Raw genomic sequence first — 17473 nt, forward strand, 5'->3', positions numbered from 1 at the left:
ATTTATCAAGTTGGCTAGAGGAGGAAAGGGGGAGAAATGTGGGTGAACACTAGTCTTGGGCTAGCCGAGTCGATCGTTCTCGAGCAGTTCTCACAAATGCGTGCACACACACAATCCCCCAAATCTGTTATACAGTATGCTCCAATAAAATTATGTGAAGTTGAATTCACTTTGTGTCCACTAGTGTTTTTTTTTTTTTTAATCAAATAGCTTTGATACAGGATATAATGTCCCCCAAATCTTACCACCTGTTAGTTATTTTTACTACAATTACTTTGTGGTTTGGTGATTTGTTTAATTGCATTATCCATTGCCAAAAAGCTAAATTTTCACCACCTCCTCTTTAACGGCTGTTCTTTTCTGGTGTGGTCTTCTGCCAGATCGAAGACTGCTGCTCCTCCCTGGAAACCCGCCTGCAGGGCGTGGGCGAGGTCCAGTCTCACGTCCGTGACGTGTTCTCCCGCCTGGCTGACCTGGACGACGAGCTGGACTCCCTCAGTCCGGTGGGACGCGACGCCGACTCACTGGCCTCCCAAGCGGAGGCCCTGCGCGGCTTCCTGTCCCGCCTCGGTGACCTGAGGTCCGAGCTGGACGGCCACGGCACCGACTGCACCGCCATGCTGCGCCGCGAGGGATCCTCCCCCGACCTGCTAGCTCTACGCAGGGAAACGGAGGCCCTGAGCCGACAGGCTGGCAAGGTGAGGGGGTGCAGCAAAGCGTTCCATTTCCAAGTTTCTGGCTCCAATGTGGATCTTGGACTACTTAATCTGGCCAGACTGTGGCTCAGTCATCTATGCTGTATACGATGTATGCCTCCGCATTTGGGCAAGGTTTCAGTCCGATCCAAGCCCCATTGACTTCCATTAAATATTTAAAGGAATATAAACAATATGTGGAAGAAAAATGCATGGAGATACTAAGTTATCTTACTGGCACAAGAAATTTGGCACTGATCAGTCCAGGCGTTTGTGAGATTATCTCAGGACAAACACACAGACAGACCTACGGATAGTCTTCTGCTGAGCCACGCTGTAAAAACGAGACTGGGAGAAGTTATCTCGTTCTTTCACAGTTTCCATTGTTAGCTAATGTTTAAGATAGCCAACATTACATTTATGAATCACCCAACTGAAAGTTTCCATGAGTTTTGGCTCGTCTCCTAGCAATTTATAATATCTTTTTTTAATAAAAGTGCTTTAGTGCTTTAGTCCAATATGCTTGTGACCTCATCACAAACCTAACTGCAGTGTTTGGCACTGCTAATTCATTTTCATAGCTGGCCTGACATTCTTAAAATCAATTTAGACACAGTTTACTGCATCATTTGGACAAATGCGTATTGATCGGTAGGTCACCCAAATGCAATCATACTAACGATTTGGAGTTGAACTATGGCTGATTGACAACAGTAGGCATTTATTTTTTTATTGCATTACGATATATGTCATTGTCTCCACCAGGCCGAAGGCATGGGGGGAGAGTATGTTTTGCACTCCGTCCGTCCGTGTGTCCGTCCGTCCGTCCGTGTGTGTGTCCGTCCGTGTGTCCGTGAGCAGCTAATCTCGGCCACCGTTAACCCGGTCGATGCCAAATTTTGCACACACACTCCCTGGATGCCAACGATGAACCTCTGCCCCAAACTTTCCAGAACGGCCTGTTATTAAAGTTCTCAACGGGCCCAAAAAGTATGGCCCGGCCCGACCCTACCCTAACTGGGTGGGCCCGAGGCTCGGCCCTACCCTAAAAATTGCCATAATGTTTAGCCCGAAGCCCGACAAAAGCCCGACAGGAAAAAAAGAGAGAGAAAAAAAAGCAGCACTAAATAGCAGCGCATGCAGCGGCGCCATGTTTCAGTGTGAAAGTGAGAACGGAGATCAACGGATTTATCGAAATAAAGGATGTATGTAACTCACGTTAGAATAGGCTATTAATGTTCCATAACTTCCATTTCCAATCATTCTAATGGATTCCATACAGTGGTGGTGACTGGTGAGTAAACACGAATAGCAGCTGCAGCTCCCTCCCTTAGTTTCCTCTGAAGTGAAGTTGCTTTACGCGTAGCTAAGTTATATATCACTGGATCGTTTGGTGACGTTGATTAATAATTAGGTTTTATTCATCGCAGCCAGCTGGGTTAACGAGACTCGGTGCAACATGACGACCTGACGCTTCTTCAGCTGTGATAATCCGATTGATTTTATAAAATATTTAAGCATATGGCAACTTGGCAAGTTAACTGGTGGTTAGTAGCTCGTTTGGTGCGCAAACCAGAGGGAAACCAGCGGTAGCAAGCAAGTCTCTCACCGTCCACTGTTCTCTACTGCCTGCGCGTGGGGCAGGCTGCAATGCTGCTCTGGCCTCGTACACACATGCTGGACTGACATGATCTGTTCTGTCTGTGTTTCATGGCCGCCTCATTCTCAATGCTTTTCCAATGGAAGTCACATGGTTTGACATGTGTGTACGAGGCCTCCGAGTCTGAAATGCCAGTGCGATGCGACCCCCGTCTCCAGTCCTCCTGTCACAAGTGAATCCCCTAGCGCAGCCCTCTTCATAATAAATACATACACGTATACACAATCACATTACACAAATAACAGAATTGCTATTTTTATTATAATAACACTTAAAAAAAAAAAAAAAAAAAAAAAGAATAAAATTGCGGAAAATCACAGAGCCCGAGGCTCGGCCCGGCCCGACTAATTAGCATATTTTTGGGGCCCGGCCCGGCCCTAAAACGTCGGGTCGGGTCGGGCTTGGTCGGGCCTGGTCGAGTTCGGGCAGAGTTTGAGAACTTTACCTGTTATAGCGCCACCAGGAGGCCGCTTTGTGCAAAACAAGTTTTTGCACAGTACACCTACAGATTTTGTCCAAACATCACGCAAATTGGTACACAGTCTCTCTAGAGCCATTCAACGAAACCGGTCTTTCAGATTTCTCAGACTCCATCCTGATTGGTTAAGATTGGCTTCCAAAGTTCACAGGAGTGCTCAGTTTCAAACAAAATGCTGCAAATCATGAACACATCGCGTCATTTCCGTGAAATTGTGCACCCACATTCCCACTAGGCCAAGGACGAAATGCCACATGAACAATTTCAACTCAGCCTCAAGGTGGCGCTATAACTGGCCGAAAAGTGTTTTTACCTCTAACTGCACGGATCTGTGGATAACTTTGTATGCCAACTCCCTAGAGGCCAAGGAAAAACCTTTGCCTGGAATCTTTCACATCTGCTCTTTATAGCGCCACCAGGAGGCCGACATATGTAAAACACATTTTCTATTATTACTCCTTCAGATTTTATCCAAATTCCACGCAAATCGGTACACATGATCTCCATAGTCATGTGATCAAGACAGGTTTGTTTGATTTATCATATTCCATCCTGATTTGCCACGATTGGCTCCTACAGTTTTCAGGAGTAGCCTGCTTTGTACAAATCGCCACAACTCCTCAACGCAGCGCCCGATTGCGATGAAACTGTGCACGCATATTCACACTAGGTTGAGGAAGAAATCCTGGTGGAGACCTGTGCCCAGAAGGGCACTTTTTTGATGCAACTGTTTTGCTGTTTATAAATCTATCCTAAATAATATATAATAATATATATATAAGTATATAAGTATACGTAGTACACTCCGATGAACATTTTATTCCGGACACAGAGACAGAAGAATGTTTCGGACAGATTATGCAGCCTTCTTTAGGGACACTGAAGAAGAGGCTACGAGTGTGCAGCCTTTACGCTTTGATTATGGAGTGTTTAATCTGTTGGCTGGCACCTCACAAGGACTGGTGTGCTGTGCGCCTTTGAATGGCAACCATATAAATCTAGCCTGAACATCAACTCGCTCTCTGAGCCTAAACATTATGTGAAACATGAACGTTTACTGTACATTTACTGCATTATGATGATGAACCTGTTTAAAGATTAAAGAATTTTGGACCCGCAGTCCAACCATTACACTGTTATTTTTCACGGATACTAGAATCTATGTAGGACTCTCCCAGTCAGGGTAACCAAAAACTGCAACGTTTAAAAAAGCTGACATTTGCCTATTATCGCTCAGTGTTCACCTCTTTTCACCAAATATTCACCTATTTGCACAGAATGTTTGCCTATTTTTGAGTGGTGCAACCACTCCAAGAAACAGCAATGTCCGTGTCCGCCTATGTCTTCACCTATGTATGAGCACGAGTATGACTATTAGTACCAGTAGGGGCGCTGTTGTGCAGAAACAGAGAGAGAGATAGAGCTGTACTGTTGCCTGCTAATGAGATAGAGAAAGAGAGAGAGAGAGAGGAGGGGGGGGGAGAGGGGAGTTGCACCACTCAGTTCACATGGGTGTGATTTTTATGACATGCCCAGTCATTGATCGACGCGTTTCTCCCCTGCCTCTGTTCCTCATCTCCAGCTGAATGAGCGAGGCCAGGCCAAGTTGGACCAGATTGACGACGCGTCTCAGAAGGTCCGCGAGTTCTACGGGCTAGTGACCGATCTGCAAGGCCTTGTGGGAAGTGCAGAGGAGGGCCTGAACGGCCAGGGCATGGTCGGCACCGAGGTGGAGACAATCAAACAGCAGCTGCACGAGTTCAAGGTAGGAATGGACTGGCCTTTTTACGCACATGGCATCAGTGGATTTGAATATGTTGGTGCGTGTTGTGGTGGTGTATGTGTGTATATGCATGAGGTCTTGTCTGTACAATGTGCACATTCTGCAGTGTTGAAATGTTCTACATGTTCTATGGATGCTTCGCACCAAGCTGTTTGTTACTTCAGGTGGCTCAGGAGGAAAGTTGCTCACTTATGAATAGGGAGGTTCCCGGTTTGATCCCTGCTCCTCAAGGCATTGCATTACAAGTGCACTTGAGCTCTAACCACTCCCCAGGGGCTGATGAGTAGCATCCCACTGCTCCTAATAGATTGATTAGGTTAAATGTACAAATTCCAGATATTGTGCAAATGTACTGCACTTGGACAGTAAGTACATGTGATCCCTTCCCTTATGGTTAAAGTCCAAAGGCTGTGTGTTTTACTTATTTTGAGTATTTTACAGTGTTTTCTTTAATCTAAATGAAATAGCATATTGGTGCCATCTTAAAACTATTTGTATCTCAATGAGACTTCCTAGATGTATACATTTTAATTAAAAAAATGTTGTTGAGTAATGTCATGGAAATAATGCTGCCGGGCTTTCCATTAAGCTGTGGCTGAAAACTAAGGTTAGGACATCGTAGTTGCTTTGTCATGTTATGTTGTATGTTAGTAAACCATTTGGAGGATGTGATTTGAAGTGTAACTGAATAGGGTACATTTGTATTGTATCAGTGGTTTCCCTGAGTCCCATACTGCGTTCACACTAGCTGTGCCAAAGCAACGGGCGACAATTCATTTTCAGTGGAAGTCAGCGACATGAAGCTAAACTGATGCCTGACACTTGTCACAGCATGACGGGCGTGACATGCTACAAAACAAAGTCGAGTTGGCTTCAACTCTTTTTAGCGCTCCAGTGACGCAGTGAAGCATCAATCAATCATAATGTTTTTGTTTCATTATTTCATCTTCTCTCTCCATACATTCTCCTGCTACATTCTTCTCCATAACCAGGTCCCTGTGTTGTTTAAGCCTACCCTATTCATTTTGCTGACCATGCATGGTCATTTTGTAGCTTTAGTCGCCGTGTGCATGTGTGTGCGTGTGCGTGTGCATGTGCGTGTGCGCATGCAGTGAGCTCCTCTCCTTGGCTGTGTCCAATGAATGTTTGTAGAGCTTTGTCAGGGCTCATAGTTCACCCTCACTTCCTCTGTCTCAGACAGACCATGGGGTATAGGGAGGGTGTGTGTGTGTGTGTGTGTGTGTGTGTGTGTGTGTGTGTGTGTGTGTGTGTGTGTGTGTGTGTGGGTGTGTGCACCCTTTAGCTTAAAAGAAGGGACTCTAGTGGTTTGTGTGAGTCACACGTTTCTGAAACGCCTGACACATTGTGGTGAATCACACACTTTCTTCTCTGAAAGGTAGATATGACGTCTCGACTGTCTCAGTCTTTCTTTTACCACATGTGCGCACGGACACACACACACACACACACACACACAATTTCTTTCTCTCACACAAACGCATTTCTCTATCATTCTATCATGCATTTCTCTCTCCTCCCACCCAACCCTCTGGTGTTCTGGTGGAGTTCGTCTAGCCTCGTCACCCTGGTGATGGATGACAACTCTGAAATTGATATTGGAGAAAATAATACTCGCGTTCAGAATATTGGGCGTTGTTTTTCTTTAGGGGTGGTATAGCCATGGACATAGTGTACCACCTGCACTGACATTTTAGCATTCACTGCAGGGAGCTAAATGCAAGAAATTCATTGTATAAAAGATGGCATGAAGCCTGATCTATACAGTGCAGAGGAAGCGGGAAAAGTGAAGTATAATCAAAGGCAGCGGCAAACGGATAGGTCTTTAGTTTTATAAGAAATAAGAGTGTTTTCATAAAAATGTAATGCTACTTCTCCACATTTTATTTCAAGAGACCTTTCCCATAAGACCTGAGAGGTCTGGATGGTTCATGATATCACACAAGATCAGAAATTTATTTTGGCCCTAGATTTAAAGCGTTATAGTCAGACTAATCAGTGCCGTCCACGTGTCCAAGATGTGGTATTAATTACAGGACGTTGCCCTTCCCTTGTAGAGATTTCTTTAGCTCTTGCGTGCCAAGACACTAAGACAGCATGACTCCCAGCTCCCTCAGCAGTATGTCTTCTGTCGTGTGGAGACTTCCATAGGAGCTGGCCTCAGGAATGTGCTGTGCTGGCATATCTATTGTGCTAAAAGTTTAATTACTTCACCAACTCCTTGCAGATGACCGTGGTGGGTATACGCCAAAACCTCGAGAGTGAACCACTAGCGATACGAAAATGTTTTTTCACAATATAATGAGGCGATAAAGCGAGACAAGGTCGATATTTTTTACCCCAAATAAAAACATCAACCATGTATGAATCGCCACCAAATTAATTTGAGCTTGATGTGAAATATTCACGACACATTTTCACATTATATATTGTTTATAGGTCACACTCCCGGTGTTGTAAGGACCTGTAAGGAAAATGAACCAGTGTGTATGTAATAAGAGCGGTGCTGTAAGGACCTGTAGAGGTACATGAACCAGTGTGTGTGTGTATGGTGCTGTAAGGACCTGTAGAGGAACATGAACCAGTGTGTGTATGTATGGTGCTGTAAGGACCTGTAGAGGAACATGAACCAGTGTGTGTATGTATGGTGCTGTAAGGACCTGTAGAGGAACATGAACCAGTGTAGTGTGTGTGTGTGTGTGTGTGTATGGTGCTAAGAGCGAGCGCCAGGATGACAGAACACTCTTGTTATGCTTCAGCACATCATTCTCCTCAAAGGAGTACTGGGACTGCGATGTCATTTCCTGTCCAGTGATGAAAGCATGCAAGTATGTATGACAAGTAAAGATTCTGAAAGAATCTAACCCCCAAACCCCTCATACGCAACCGCAACCGTTAGCCTCATTTATACTCTACGACAGTGTTGCTTGACGGAAATGACAGATTGTCAAGCTAACGACGCATCATGCTTCATCGAGTATAAATTACGCTTTTGAATCCTTGTTCCAATCACTGATCATAGCCACACAGGGCTCATGGGAAGGCAGATCCTTTATCAACTGATCGATGAGTCACATGATACTGCATTGAGGCTAATGCTTTTGGTGCATTTGAAATATTTAGTGCCGGTCCTGGTCGCCTCTCGGGAGCGAGAGTGATCACTCCTTCTGGTATTAGACGTACACAGCAAGAGTGTTCATTTACCCATTACTCCATAAGGCTCCAATTTGACAGTTAAATGAACACTCCAGGTTTGACAGTGCATATGGGTAGATTAGTGAACTGCATCTTGGGTACTGCACATCTCTCTCTCTCTCTCTCTCTCTCTCTCTCTCTCTCTCCCCCCCTCCCCCCATATCTCTCTCTCCCTCCCCCCATCTCTCTCTCTCTCTCTCTCTCTCTCTCTCTCTCTCTCTCTCTCTCTCTCTCTCTCTCTCTCTCTCTCTCCACGCCTTACCCCTGTGTGTGTTTGTTAATGAGAGCAAGCTGGATGAATGTGTTACAGAGGACAAACAGACAGGGGAGATAAAGAGGTGTAGAGCGAGAGAGAGAAATGTGAAAAGCTGAATTTAAAGAGAGCATACAAGGGCAGAATAAATGACTCACCAATAGTTACGTTAATCATTTTTGTTCATTGCCAGCCGAGTATGTCTGTCTGTCTGTCCATTAATTCATCATTAAATACATTTTGTGTTTAAATTAGTCAATCTGTTAATACAATTTTGCTGTGTTCCAGTCTAGTCTAATCTAGTCTAGACAAGGCAATTGTTCTATTCTATTCCATTGTGTTGCGTTCTATTCTGTCCTGAAGAGCAGAGGCTTGATGATGGAGTGTGTATTGACTATGTGCCGCATACATCATGCTCTGCGTGTATGTGTCTGTGTGTGCATGCGTGCGTGTGTGTCTGGAAGGCAGACTCCCTGGGTACATGAGTCTCAGCAGCAGAGTGGAGAGAGTGGATTCAGTCTGCAAAGTATCTAGAGCATGGAGAAAAGGTCTGTCTGGAGGTGTGTGTGTGTGTGTGACTGTGTGTCACTGTATGCATGTGTGCCTGTGTGTGTGACCGTGAGTGCCTGGGTCCGTCTGTATAATCTGTCTGGGGGCAGGCAAAGGGTATTTATAGGGAGGCGAGGAATGAGGGAGAGAGAAAGGAGGGATACACTGTAACGAGGAACTGTAGTCCAAAATAGAGAGGATATGGTTCCCCTTAGAGAGGAGTGTATTCTGGAAGAATATACAGAGAGATGGTTCCTCACTGGTTATTGGGTTATTTATTTAAATTGTCAGCTATATATTTTCTACAGCAATTTTATCATCAATAATCAATTCTGGAATTAAGAGAGCGAGATGAACAAACTCTCCCAAGATTCTTGCTGTTGTTCACTCTCAAAGGCGCTCTCTCTCTCTCTCGTTCTCTAGCCCCTCCTCTCTCCTGCTCAGTAACTGATCCAACTGGGGTCATTTCAAAACTAAACATGTCTGGGTCCGAAACAGCCTGGGCCACCCCACCACTCCCTCCCCTCCTCACTCCCTCCATCCCCTCCCAGGCGGACCCCATTTCCAATCCAAAGGGATGATGTCATTCCTCCGCTTAAAGAAGGCGTGTGTGTGTGTGTGTGTGTGTGTGGGGGGGGGGGGGGGGGGGGGGGGGGAAGAGGGGGGGAGCCAGAGGGTAAAAGGCCCATGAGAGTGGGAGCTGATGTTGTCAGACCAGCCGGGTCTTATTGTTAAATCCTCCAAACAATGAGCTCATGGAGAGACACTGGGTCACTGGTGGGGGGCGGGGGTGTGGGTTACCGAGAATGCAGGAAGTCGACGTTCATGCAATCTCTATTAAATGGTCTGTATTATTTGTTATCCACTTTGCTCTCCCTCACTTACTCTCCATTAACCTCTCTCTCTCTCCCTCTCTCTCAAACTCTGTCCATCTACCGCCTCCTTCTGTCTCATATTCCACTACCAGCATTATCACATCTGTCAAAATACACATGCCAGAGGTACTGTGCCAGGCACCGCTCTCATTTGTCTGTCTGTCTGTCTGTCTGTCTGTCTGTCTGTCTGTCTGTCTGTCTGTCTGTCTGTCTGTCTGTCTGTCTGTCTGTCTGTCTGTCTGTCTGTCTGTCTGTCTGTCTGTCTGTCTGTCTGTCTGTCTGTCTGTCTGTCTGTCTGTCTGTCTGTCTGTCTGTCTGTCTGTCTGTCTGTCTGTCTGTCTGTCTGTCTGTCATGTACATGTTTATACATGACCATACACCATCAGCATATGTGCTACTGTGGAATCTGAGAGTGTATTTAGAGGTGTCGGGTGGGCCAACGGTGTCATGCGCGTGCGTGTGTGTGAGTGCACCGCGCATCAGAGGATGCTTCTAATTCCAGGCTTTTTCAGGGTGCAACCGGAATCTCAGCTGTCTACCTCGCCCACACACACACACACACACACACACACACACACACACACACACACAAGGGTGGGGCACCAACATCGATGTACATCCCCCCCCATCTCCCTCGGTCCCTAAGCAGCTGACTTAGTCTCTGGGTGGCTGGAGATGAGCATGCACGCACCCACGCGCACACACACACACACAGGATGTAATATGGCTAAGCCCCATACTGCAGCTGCATACCAGGACAGGGCTGGTTACTGGTTACTCTCTGACAGGGGAAAGGGAGGCGCGCGCGTGTGTGCTTCCCTTCAGTATTTGTGGAAATCCCTGTCCTAAATCATGGCCTTGTGACTCCCATGTCCTCACCCCATCCATTCTTTCTGTCCTGTACAGTATGTGTACAGTATCTCTCTGATCTCCTGTCTTGCTGTCCTCTGATCCTATCGCCCTCTTTCCTCCATAGAGCTATAAAGGATAGAGACCGAACCGGAGCGTTAGCACCGCCCCCCAACCGTAAGGTTGCCAGTTCGAACACGGGCTCCCCCAGAGTTACTGTCGAAGTGTCCTTGAGCAAGACACTGAACCCCTAATTGCTCCCGATGTGCTAGTTGGTGCCTTGCATGGTTTCCGCTGCCATCGGTGTATGAATGTGTGTGTGTGAATGGGTGAATGTAATGCACAATCTCTGTAAAGCGCCTTGGATAAAGGCGCTATATAAATGCACCATTTACCATTTACCGTCTGCCTCCATGAAAGTGCTGCAATTCCACATTTCGCCAGTAGGTAGTGGCATCTTCAACGTTGGATACTGGATACTGGGGGCTTGCTTTCCACCCTATATCCTCAGGGTGAAACCTTGTATCTCCATATTTAATCTTGTAATGTTTTTTTGATACTTTGTCAGTGTCGTATGACACCGTTATTATGGCAGTAACCGTTTTGGACGTACAAGGTTTTCTCTCCGGATTGGATAACGTTGGTGTCCCACCTGAAACATGCATTTTCTGTTCACTAACCCTCTGTAATTCTGATTACTATCAGAATGTAGAACTTTACATTAATTTAAAAAAAATCACATACAGTACTACCTTGTTCTAACAGGAAATGAGGTGAGTCATTGACTGCAACTCACCAACTAGCGGCAGCCGGCAGGATCTAATTCAAAAGCTTTACAGCGAAAATGACCCAATGAATATGGGTTGATGAATACCTTTTTTGAATACCTTTTTTCTCAGCTGTGGATATAGCTCTCCTCCTTTTGCACTCCACTCTAAAAACTCAAGCAATGGTAGTAGTATACAGTACAGTGTCATACAGGTAGTGTCGTTATTCCAGTGTCAACGCTCTACATACTCAAAACATGGTAGAATTAGTGTACTATGACATAGTAACTATGTGGTATGGATTTGGTTTTCGTTATGTTATGGGCAAGAACAAAAAAGAGAAAATAGTGAATCACACCCGCCTCCTTCTCTTATAGGCTACAGTATGATCTGATTTGTATTCTCTGGTGCTGTGAGTGAGTACAGTAAATCTGAGTCATGCTTCTTCCCCACACACACACAGTGTCAGCAATTTGGTGCCCGTGGGTGTGAAAGCCGATCCGTGCTGAGCCAGGACCAGCGTAGAACCTAAACAGTTGTTATTTTTCTGGCCAAGCCACAAAGCCGTAGTTCTTCCCCATCTTAATTTACAGAACCTGATTAATAACCTGTACTAAGCTTAAATATTGAGGAATTGTTGTTTTTATTGATCTTTTGAATTGTGACCATCACTTCTTTAAGGTACGCAATTGGCTAGATTTTCGCACTAGCTTCTTAGATTTGGCTGTGGGGAAATGGAATCAATCAAAATGTACATATTGACCAACCAGTTGCCTCATTCCTATTTATTTTCGGGTGACTTTCGGAATTCGGAGGCCCAGAGGGGACAAAAGAAAGTTCAAAGCATCCACGCCAGTCCTGTATTTTATCAAGTTCCAGCGAGGCTTAAAGTTACTTGGCTAGCTTGCTCCACTAAGCAGCCATGTTAGCTAATTTAGTGTATTTGCTTGCATTATATATCCTATGCTAAGTGAAGGCTACACAGTATGTCGGAGCACAGTAACCCTGTGGTGACTTCACCCACATAATCACACCCATACGTCATCTGGACAACACTGTTTATTAGCTCTGCAAAGCTTTCCTCTTTCCTGGACTACTTTATGTCTGTGCTTTTTCCACCTTTCTCTCTGTCTGAGGTGTGTGTGTGTGTGTGTCTGTGTGTGTGTGTGTGTGTGTGTGTGTGTGTGTGTGTGTGTGTGTGTGTGTGTGTGTGTCCTTTCTCAGCATAAACTCTTCTGTGTTTGTGTACGTAAATCTTGTGTGTGTCTGTCTGTGTTTTCTCTAAGGGGCTGATTGGATCAAGCTAATGTTGTTTCTATAACCTGATTCCTCTACTCACGGTACCCACCCCTTCCTGTAACCTGCCATCTTTTAATTTTGTGTGTGTGTGTGTATGTGTGTGTGTGCAGCGCGTTATGTCTTGGCCTTTCTCCTCTTAAGACCCTGTATTGTTTCAGCTGTTGTGAATTAGAATGGCATGCCACAGCATGGCCTAACCCTAGCCCCTCTAGATTCTCTCTCTCACTCTCACTCTCACTCTCACTCTCACACACTCACTCACTCACTCACTCACTCACTCACTCACTCTCACACACAGACACTTACTCACTCACTGATTCACTCACTCACTCAATTTCACCTATTGTGCTTCATTGTCCTGTATCTTTATCTTAGAGTACATGCTGGGTATTGCCAATGCCTCTATATACAATGCAAAGCCTCTCTAGAAAGTATGCTTAGTTTCTCTTATTGGGTTAGTTAGAACATTGGCATGTGCAGTGGATATTCAAATATTTTGTGTGTGCGTGTGTGTGTGTGTGTGTGTGTGTGTGTGTGTGTGCGCGCGCCTCTCTCTCTCTGTATACAATCATTCTTTCACAATTTTCTTTCGTTTGCATACCGAACATAAGACTCCATGTTTCATGTAAACTGTCAAACTAAAATAATAGGCTACATCATACAGTGTATATCCATGGCTAAGAATAGAAGGAAGGACTTATGTGCTCAGAAATGGTGTGTGTGTGTTTGTGCAGCGTCTGCTCAATTTGCAGGAGTCGCTGCTATTTGTGCCCCCACAATGGACTCAGCAGACCACCGCACAGGTGGGGTGTATGTGTGCACACGTGTCTGTGTGTGTGTGTGTGTGTGTGTGTGTGTGGGGGGGGGGGGGGTTTATGGGTTTCAACCATAACGGTATCCCTCACACATGGACAGTAAACTTACGTAGAGTGCTTAGCTAAATGGAAACACACGGCCTCGCAGAGACTGTTAGCAAGACTTTGAGCCGTGAAAGTGTGAAGATTTTTATGTGCCCAGTAGCTTGTGTGTGTGTTTATGTGTGTTTGTGTGCTGCTGCTCACACACTTACTTTACTAGGCTTGTTTTGGGGAAATTCCACACCCACGTACTGTAGGTATATGACACACAGGCAAACTCACCCTAAAGGGGCGAGGTCGTGTGCACGCATCCACCTGGGTGACGGCAGTGGGGGGGTCAGATCAACATATGGAATGTCACAACAGGTCAGCTCCATATAATGAAGATTTAAGGGTGGCACTGGGGGTGGCAGTGTGGGTGAGTGTACAGGGTTTGATGAGGTCTGGCCATATATGGAGCGTGTCTTGAGTGCACAGGGTTTGATGAGGTCAGATCAACATAATGGAATGTCAGGTCATATGGAGATCTAAGGGTGCGGGGGAAGTGTCTTGAGAGTACAGTGATGTCACAAGACATATATGGAGGCGTGACCATTTATGGAGGTGTGACTGACGGGAGATGCAGGCTTTCATAGTAAACCGCGACCTTAATAATAATATCCGCTTTACGAATATATAGTCTCTCACACACCAATTATCTGGGAGCCCATCAACTAAATCTGTCTTGAGAGATTACTCACACATACAAGTATAGACACACGGTTATAAGTGATGATGGTGTTTGCAGATGATTGACAGGTGTGTTAGTTTATTGAGCATGGTAGTTAATCAGCAGGGCGGATGCTCCCTCTATGCTCTCATTCTCTCTCACTCCCTCTATGCTCTCTCTCGCTCGCTCGCTCTCTCTCTTTCTCTGTGTGTATGTACATACTGTATTTCTAGCTGTCTAAAATAAATGCTTACACACACACACACACACACACACACACACACACACACACACACACACACACACACACACAGGTAGAACTCTCCTGTATAGTTAATATAAAACTATACTCGAGAGGCAGAGACTGACTTGTAAACGGGGAGGAGGGAGAGAGATGGGGAAAGAAAGAAGGGGTATGTGCATTCTTTCTGCTGCCTAGTGACAGGAGGTGAAACAAGATATATTGGAAAGTGCACACTGAGGAGTGAAAATACATTAACCACTTCATCTTCAAGTCACTTAAATTTTTGTGTGATAGGGACGTTATTATTTTATGTATTACATTGTTGTATCCACTTGAACCCTTGCATCCTTATTCTGGGGGAACATTAGCTCTATTTATTTATCCTTATTCTGGGGGAACATTAGCTCCATTTATTTACAAAAGGCTATTTTCGGTAAAGAGGTTTGCTGTACAGGGAAAAAAGAGAAGAGTGTTAAATGTATGGAAACACACATTTAACATGAATCCTGTGTGTGTGTGTGTGTGTGTGTGTGTGGGGGTCCCTGCTTAATCTCTCTCTCAGCTAAGGGGTCCTTGGCCTTGGCCAAGACACAAACTATATATATATATTTTTTTTTTGAGGGGTGCTAGCCCCTCCTATATACAGGTTTAGTGTTTGTCTTGTCTAGACACACATTAAAAACGCCATTGACAATGTACAGAGTGTAATGTTTGTTTTCTCACTAACGCAAACATTAAATGCCATTAACACTGATCAGTTTAATGTTTGTTTTGTCTGTCGGCATGCATGTTCTGTTATGATATCGTGATGATGCAAGATGATAAAGCACCCCTCACTTCACACAGGTGTGATTTTTAAATCACCTACTGCATGATGCCCTAAATAGGAAGGCCGGGCTTAAAGTGATTAAATGTCACGGCACTTTGAACAGAACAGTGCTGTTGTGTTGAGAGAGAGAGAGAAAGTGCTCTCCATTTAACTTCCAACAGGTGTTTTCCCATGAGCAAACAAACGACCCAGAAAGGTCAATAATGTATGCTCTAGTACACCTGTGTGTGCACACGTTAATGTGTGTGTACACACGTTAATGTGTGTGTGCACACGTAATTTATCCTCTCAATGGTTTTCTGTCTCTTCTGCAAAACCATAATAACGTGAACAATTATGCAATTTAAGGGATGTGCTTTCTCAACTGTAAAATGCCTTTCCAAGTGCCAACATTTTAGTTTGGAACCCGTGGGATTTGAACCCTTAACCCCAGCAGTTTTAATGGCTTTGCTCATTGAGCTACACAGGGTTTTGAGCCCCTAGCCCCAGCAGTGTTAATGCTATGTCCATGGGCTACACCCAGGGATTTCTTTTTTTTTTTCTTGAATTTTGTAACCCATTTTTTCACCCAGTGTCAATTATCTAATGTAATCCTGGGCGCTACACTTCCTCTGCCAAACTGGGGGGGAAATTAAAAAACTTCAGTGCACTGTGTCTAAATAGGAATAAATGCATTCGCCATGTATCGGAAGGAAGTCTGATCCAATCATTTTTAGATTTCTCCAGTTTAATCCTGCGTTTAGGTTTTGTTGTTTTCAAGATCTGATTTTAGGCATGTTTAAACCTCCCGGAAAATCCGTGTTGAGGTTCTTAATCCACTGTTTTTCATTAAAACGTCTTTGTCCTACTGTCCAGTTGGGATTATGTTGAAGTCCAGTGCATTTTAGAGCTTCAATGCCATGAGCCATGAAATGTTGCACAAACCTTGTGGTTGTCTTTTTTCCATTGTTAATATTGTACCTGTGTTGTCCCAGCCTTGTACCTATTGTTTTACCCGTTTCTCCGACATATTGTAAACCACATTTGTCACATGTGATTAAGTAAATGCAGTTGCTGGTTCTAGTTGTTATTTGTTGTTTAATCTCTAACATGCGTTTTGTAGTTCTATTTTTGACTAATTGTTTGGGTTTGAAGTATTCTGGTCCCTCGCGTGCTGGTGTGTTGATTTCTTTTAGCTTGCTGTGTACTAGATAATCTTTAAGGTTTTTGTTTTTTCTGTAGGCCGATATAATTTTATAATCTTTTAGAAGATCACTTCTTTGCGTGCAAATCCTGTGGAATCTTAGTAGTTGTGATTTGACTATCCCTGTGTAAGAGTGTGTCGGGTGAAATGACGTTTTGTGTAATAGGGCGTGGGTGTCTGTTTCTTTAAAGAATACTTTTAAGTCTAGTTTCCCATTTGTGTTAAAGTTAGGGCCCTTAAAGATTGTTACATCAAGAAAGTCAATCCTTTCAGTGTGTGTCACAAATTTTATCGTTATGGATCTATGATGGCTATTTAGAACATCAATAAATTCCTGGAATTCTTCCTTGCTATGTTCCCATATTCCAAAAATATCATCCAGAAACCTATAATAATGTGTTGGGGGGGGGGGGGGGGGGGGGGCAGCGGACTGACCGCATGCTTCCTTATATGCATGAGGAGTCCAAGCTGTTTCTTTTCACCTGACAGGGGAGAGTTTCCCCCGGACGTAGCGAGTGGAAGGAACACGTTATTCTGACCAGTTCCTTTCTTCTCCATCAGGTGCCCCTGCTGGCCAGGGGAGGTAGTTTAGAGAGACCAGGGATTTCAACCACTAACCGTGGCAGTGAAAATGCCATGCCCAGAGTGCATAATACCCCCCCCCCCCCCCCAACACACACACACACCCCCCCACGCACACTTTTGTGACTCTTTCAACAGCAGTGACCATGGAGGGATGAATGGAAATTAGTGGCGTGGGGGGGGATGGATGGATAAAGGATGCTAAATTTAATCTAATCTAATTTAACATCTATGAACAGATCCTTGGGGGAGGGGGGGGGGGAGTGACTCAGTCCATATGGAGAGGAGGGGGAGGGAGGGGGGTGAGAGGGGCCGCGGGCAGTTAGTTGAATGAGCAAATTAAATGAACATAATCTCCATTTAGTAGTTTCCCCTACTACTCCTCTCACTGTTTCTCCCATCCACTTTCATTCTTTCCTACCCGTTTCTCTCAGCTGGGCCCTAAATTCCCCCTACCACCCTCATTCTTTCTCTTTCCTTTGATCCTTCCTCATTCTTTAATGTTTTTCCTCTACATACTTTATTTCCCCTTTTTTTGTCCATTCTTCCTCTCCTCTCCTCCATCTCTTCTGTCTTGGTAGTGAGCCCACATCTGTGAACACTTGGGTTTGAATCTTTGTGTGTGTGTGTGTGGTGTGTGGTGTGTGT

General features: G+C 44.8%; 1 protein-coding gene across 11 annotated transcripts in view; it reads left to right on the forward strand.

Annotated features, from left to right (window-relative positions):
* Positions 1-17473, forward strand: part of macf1a (microtubule actin crosslinking factor 1a) — a 266103-nt gene that overhangs the window by 183698 nt on the left and 64932 nt on the right. For all 11 annotated transcript variants that reach the window (XM_083785940.1, XM_083785948.1, XM_083785944.1 and 8 more), the window contains 2 exons: positions 381-698; positions 4416-4598. In XM_083785940.1, coding sequence (XP_083642066.1) covers positions 381-698; positions 4416-4598 — 501 coding nt within the window. The remainder of the gene's footprint in view (positions 1-380; positions 699-4415; positions 4599-17473) is intronic.

Source organism: Protomyctophum parallelum, assembly GCF_964188405.1.
Source record: "Protomyctophum parallelum genome assembly, chromosome: 1".
Classification (NCBI taxonomy): domain Eukaryota; kingdom Metazoa; phylum Chordata; class Actinopteri; order Myctophiformes; family Myctophidae; genus Protomyctophum; species Protomyctophum parallelum.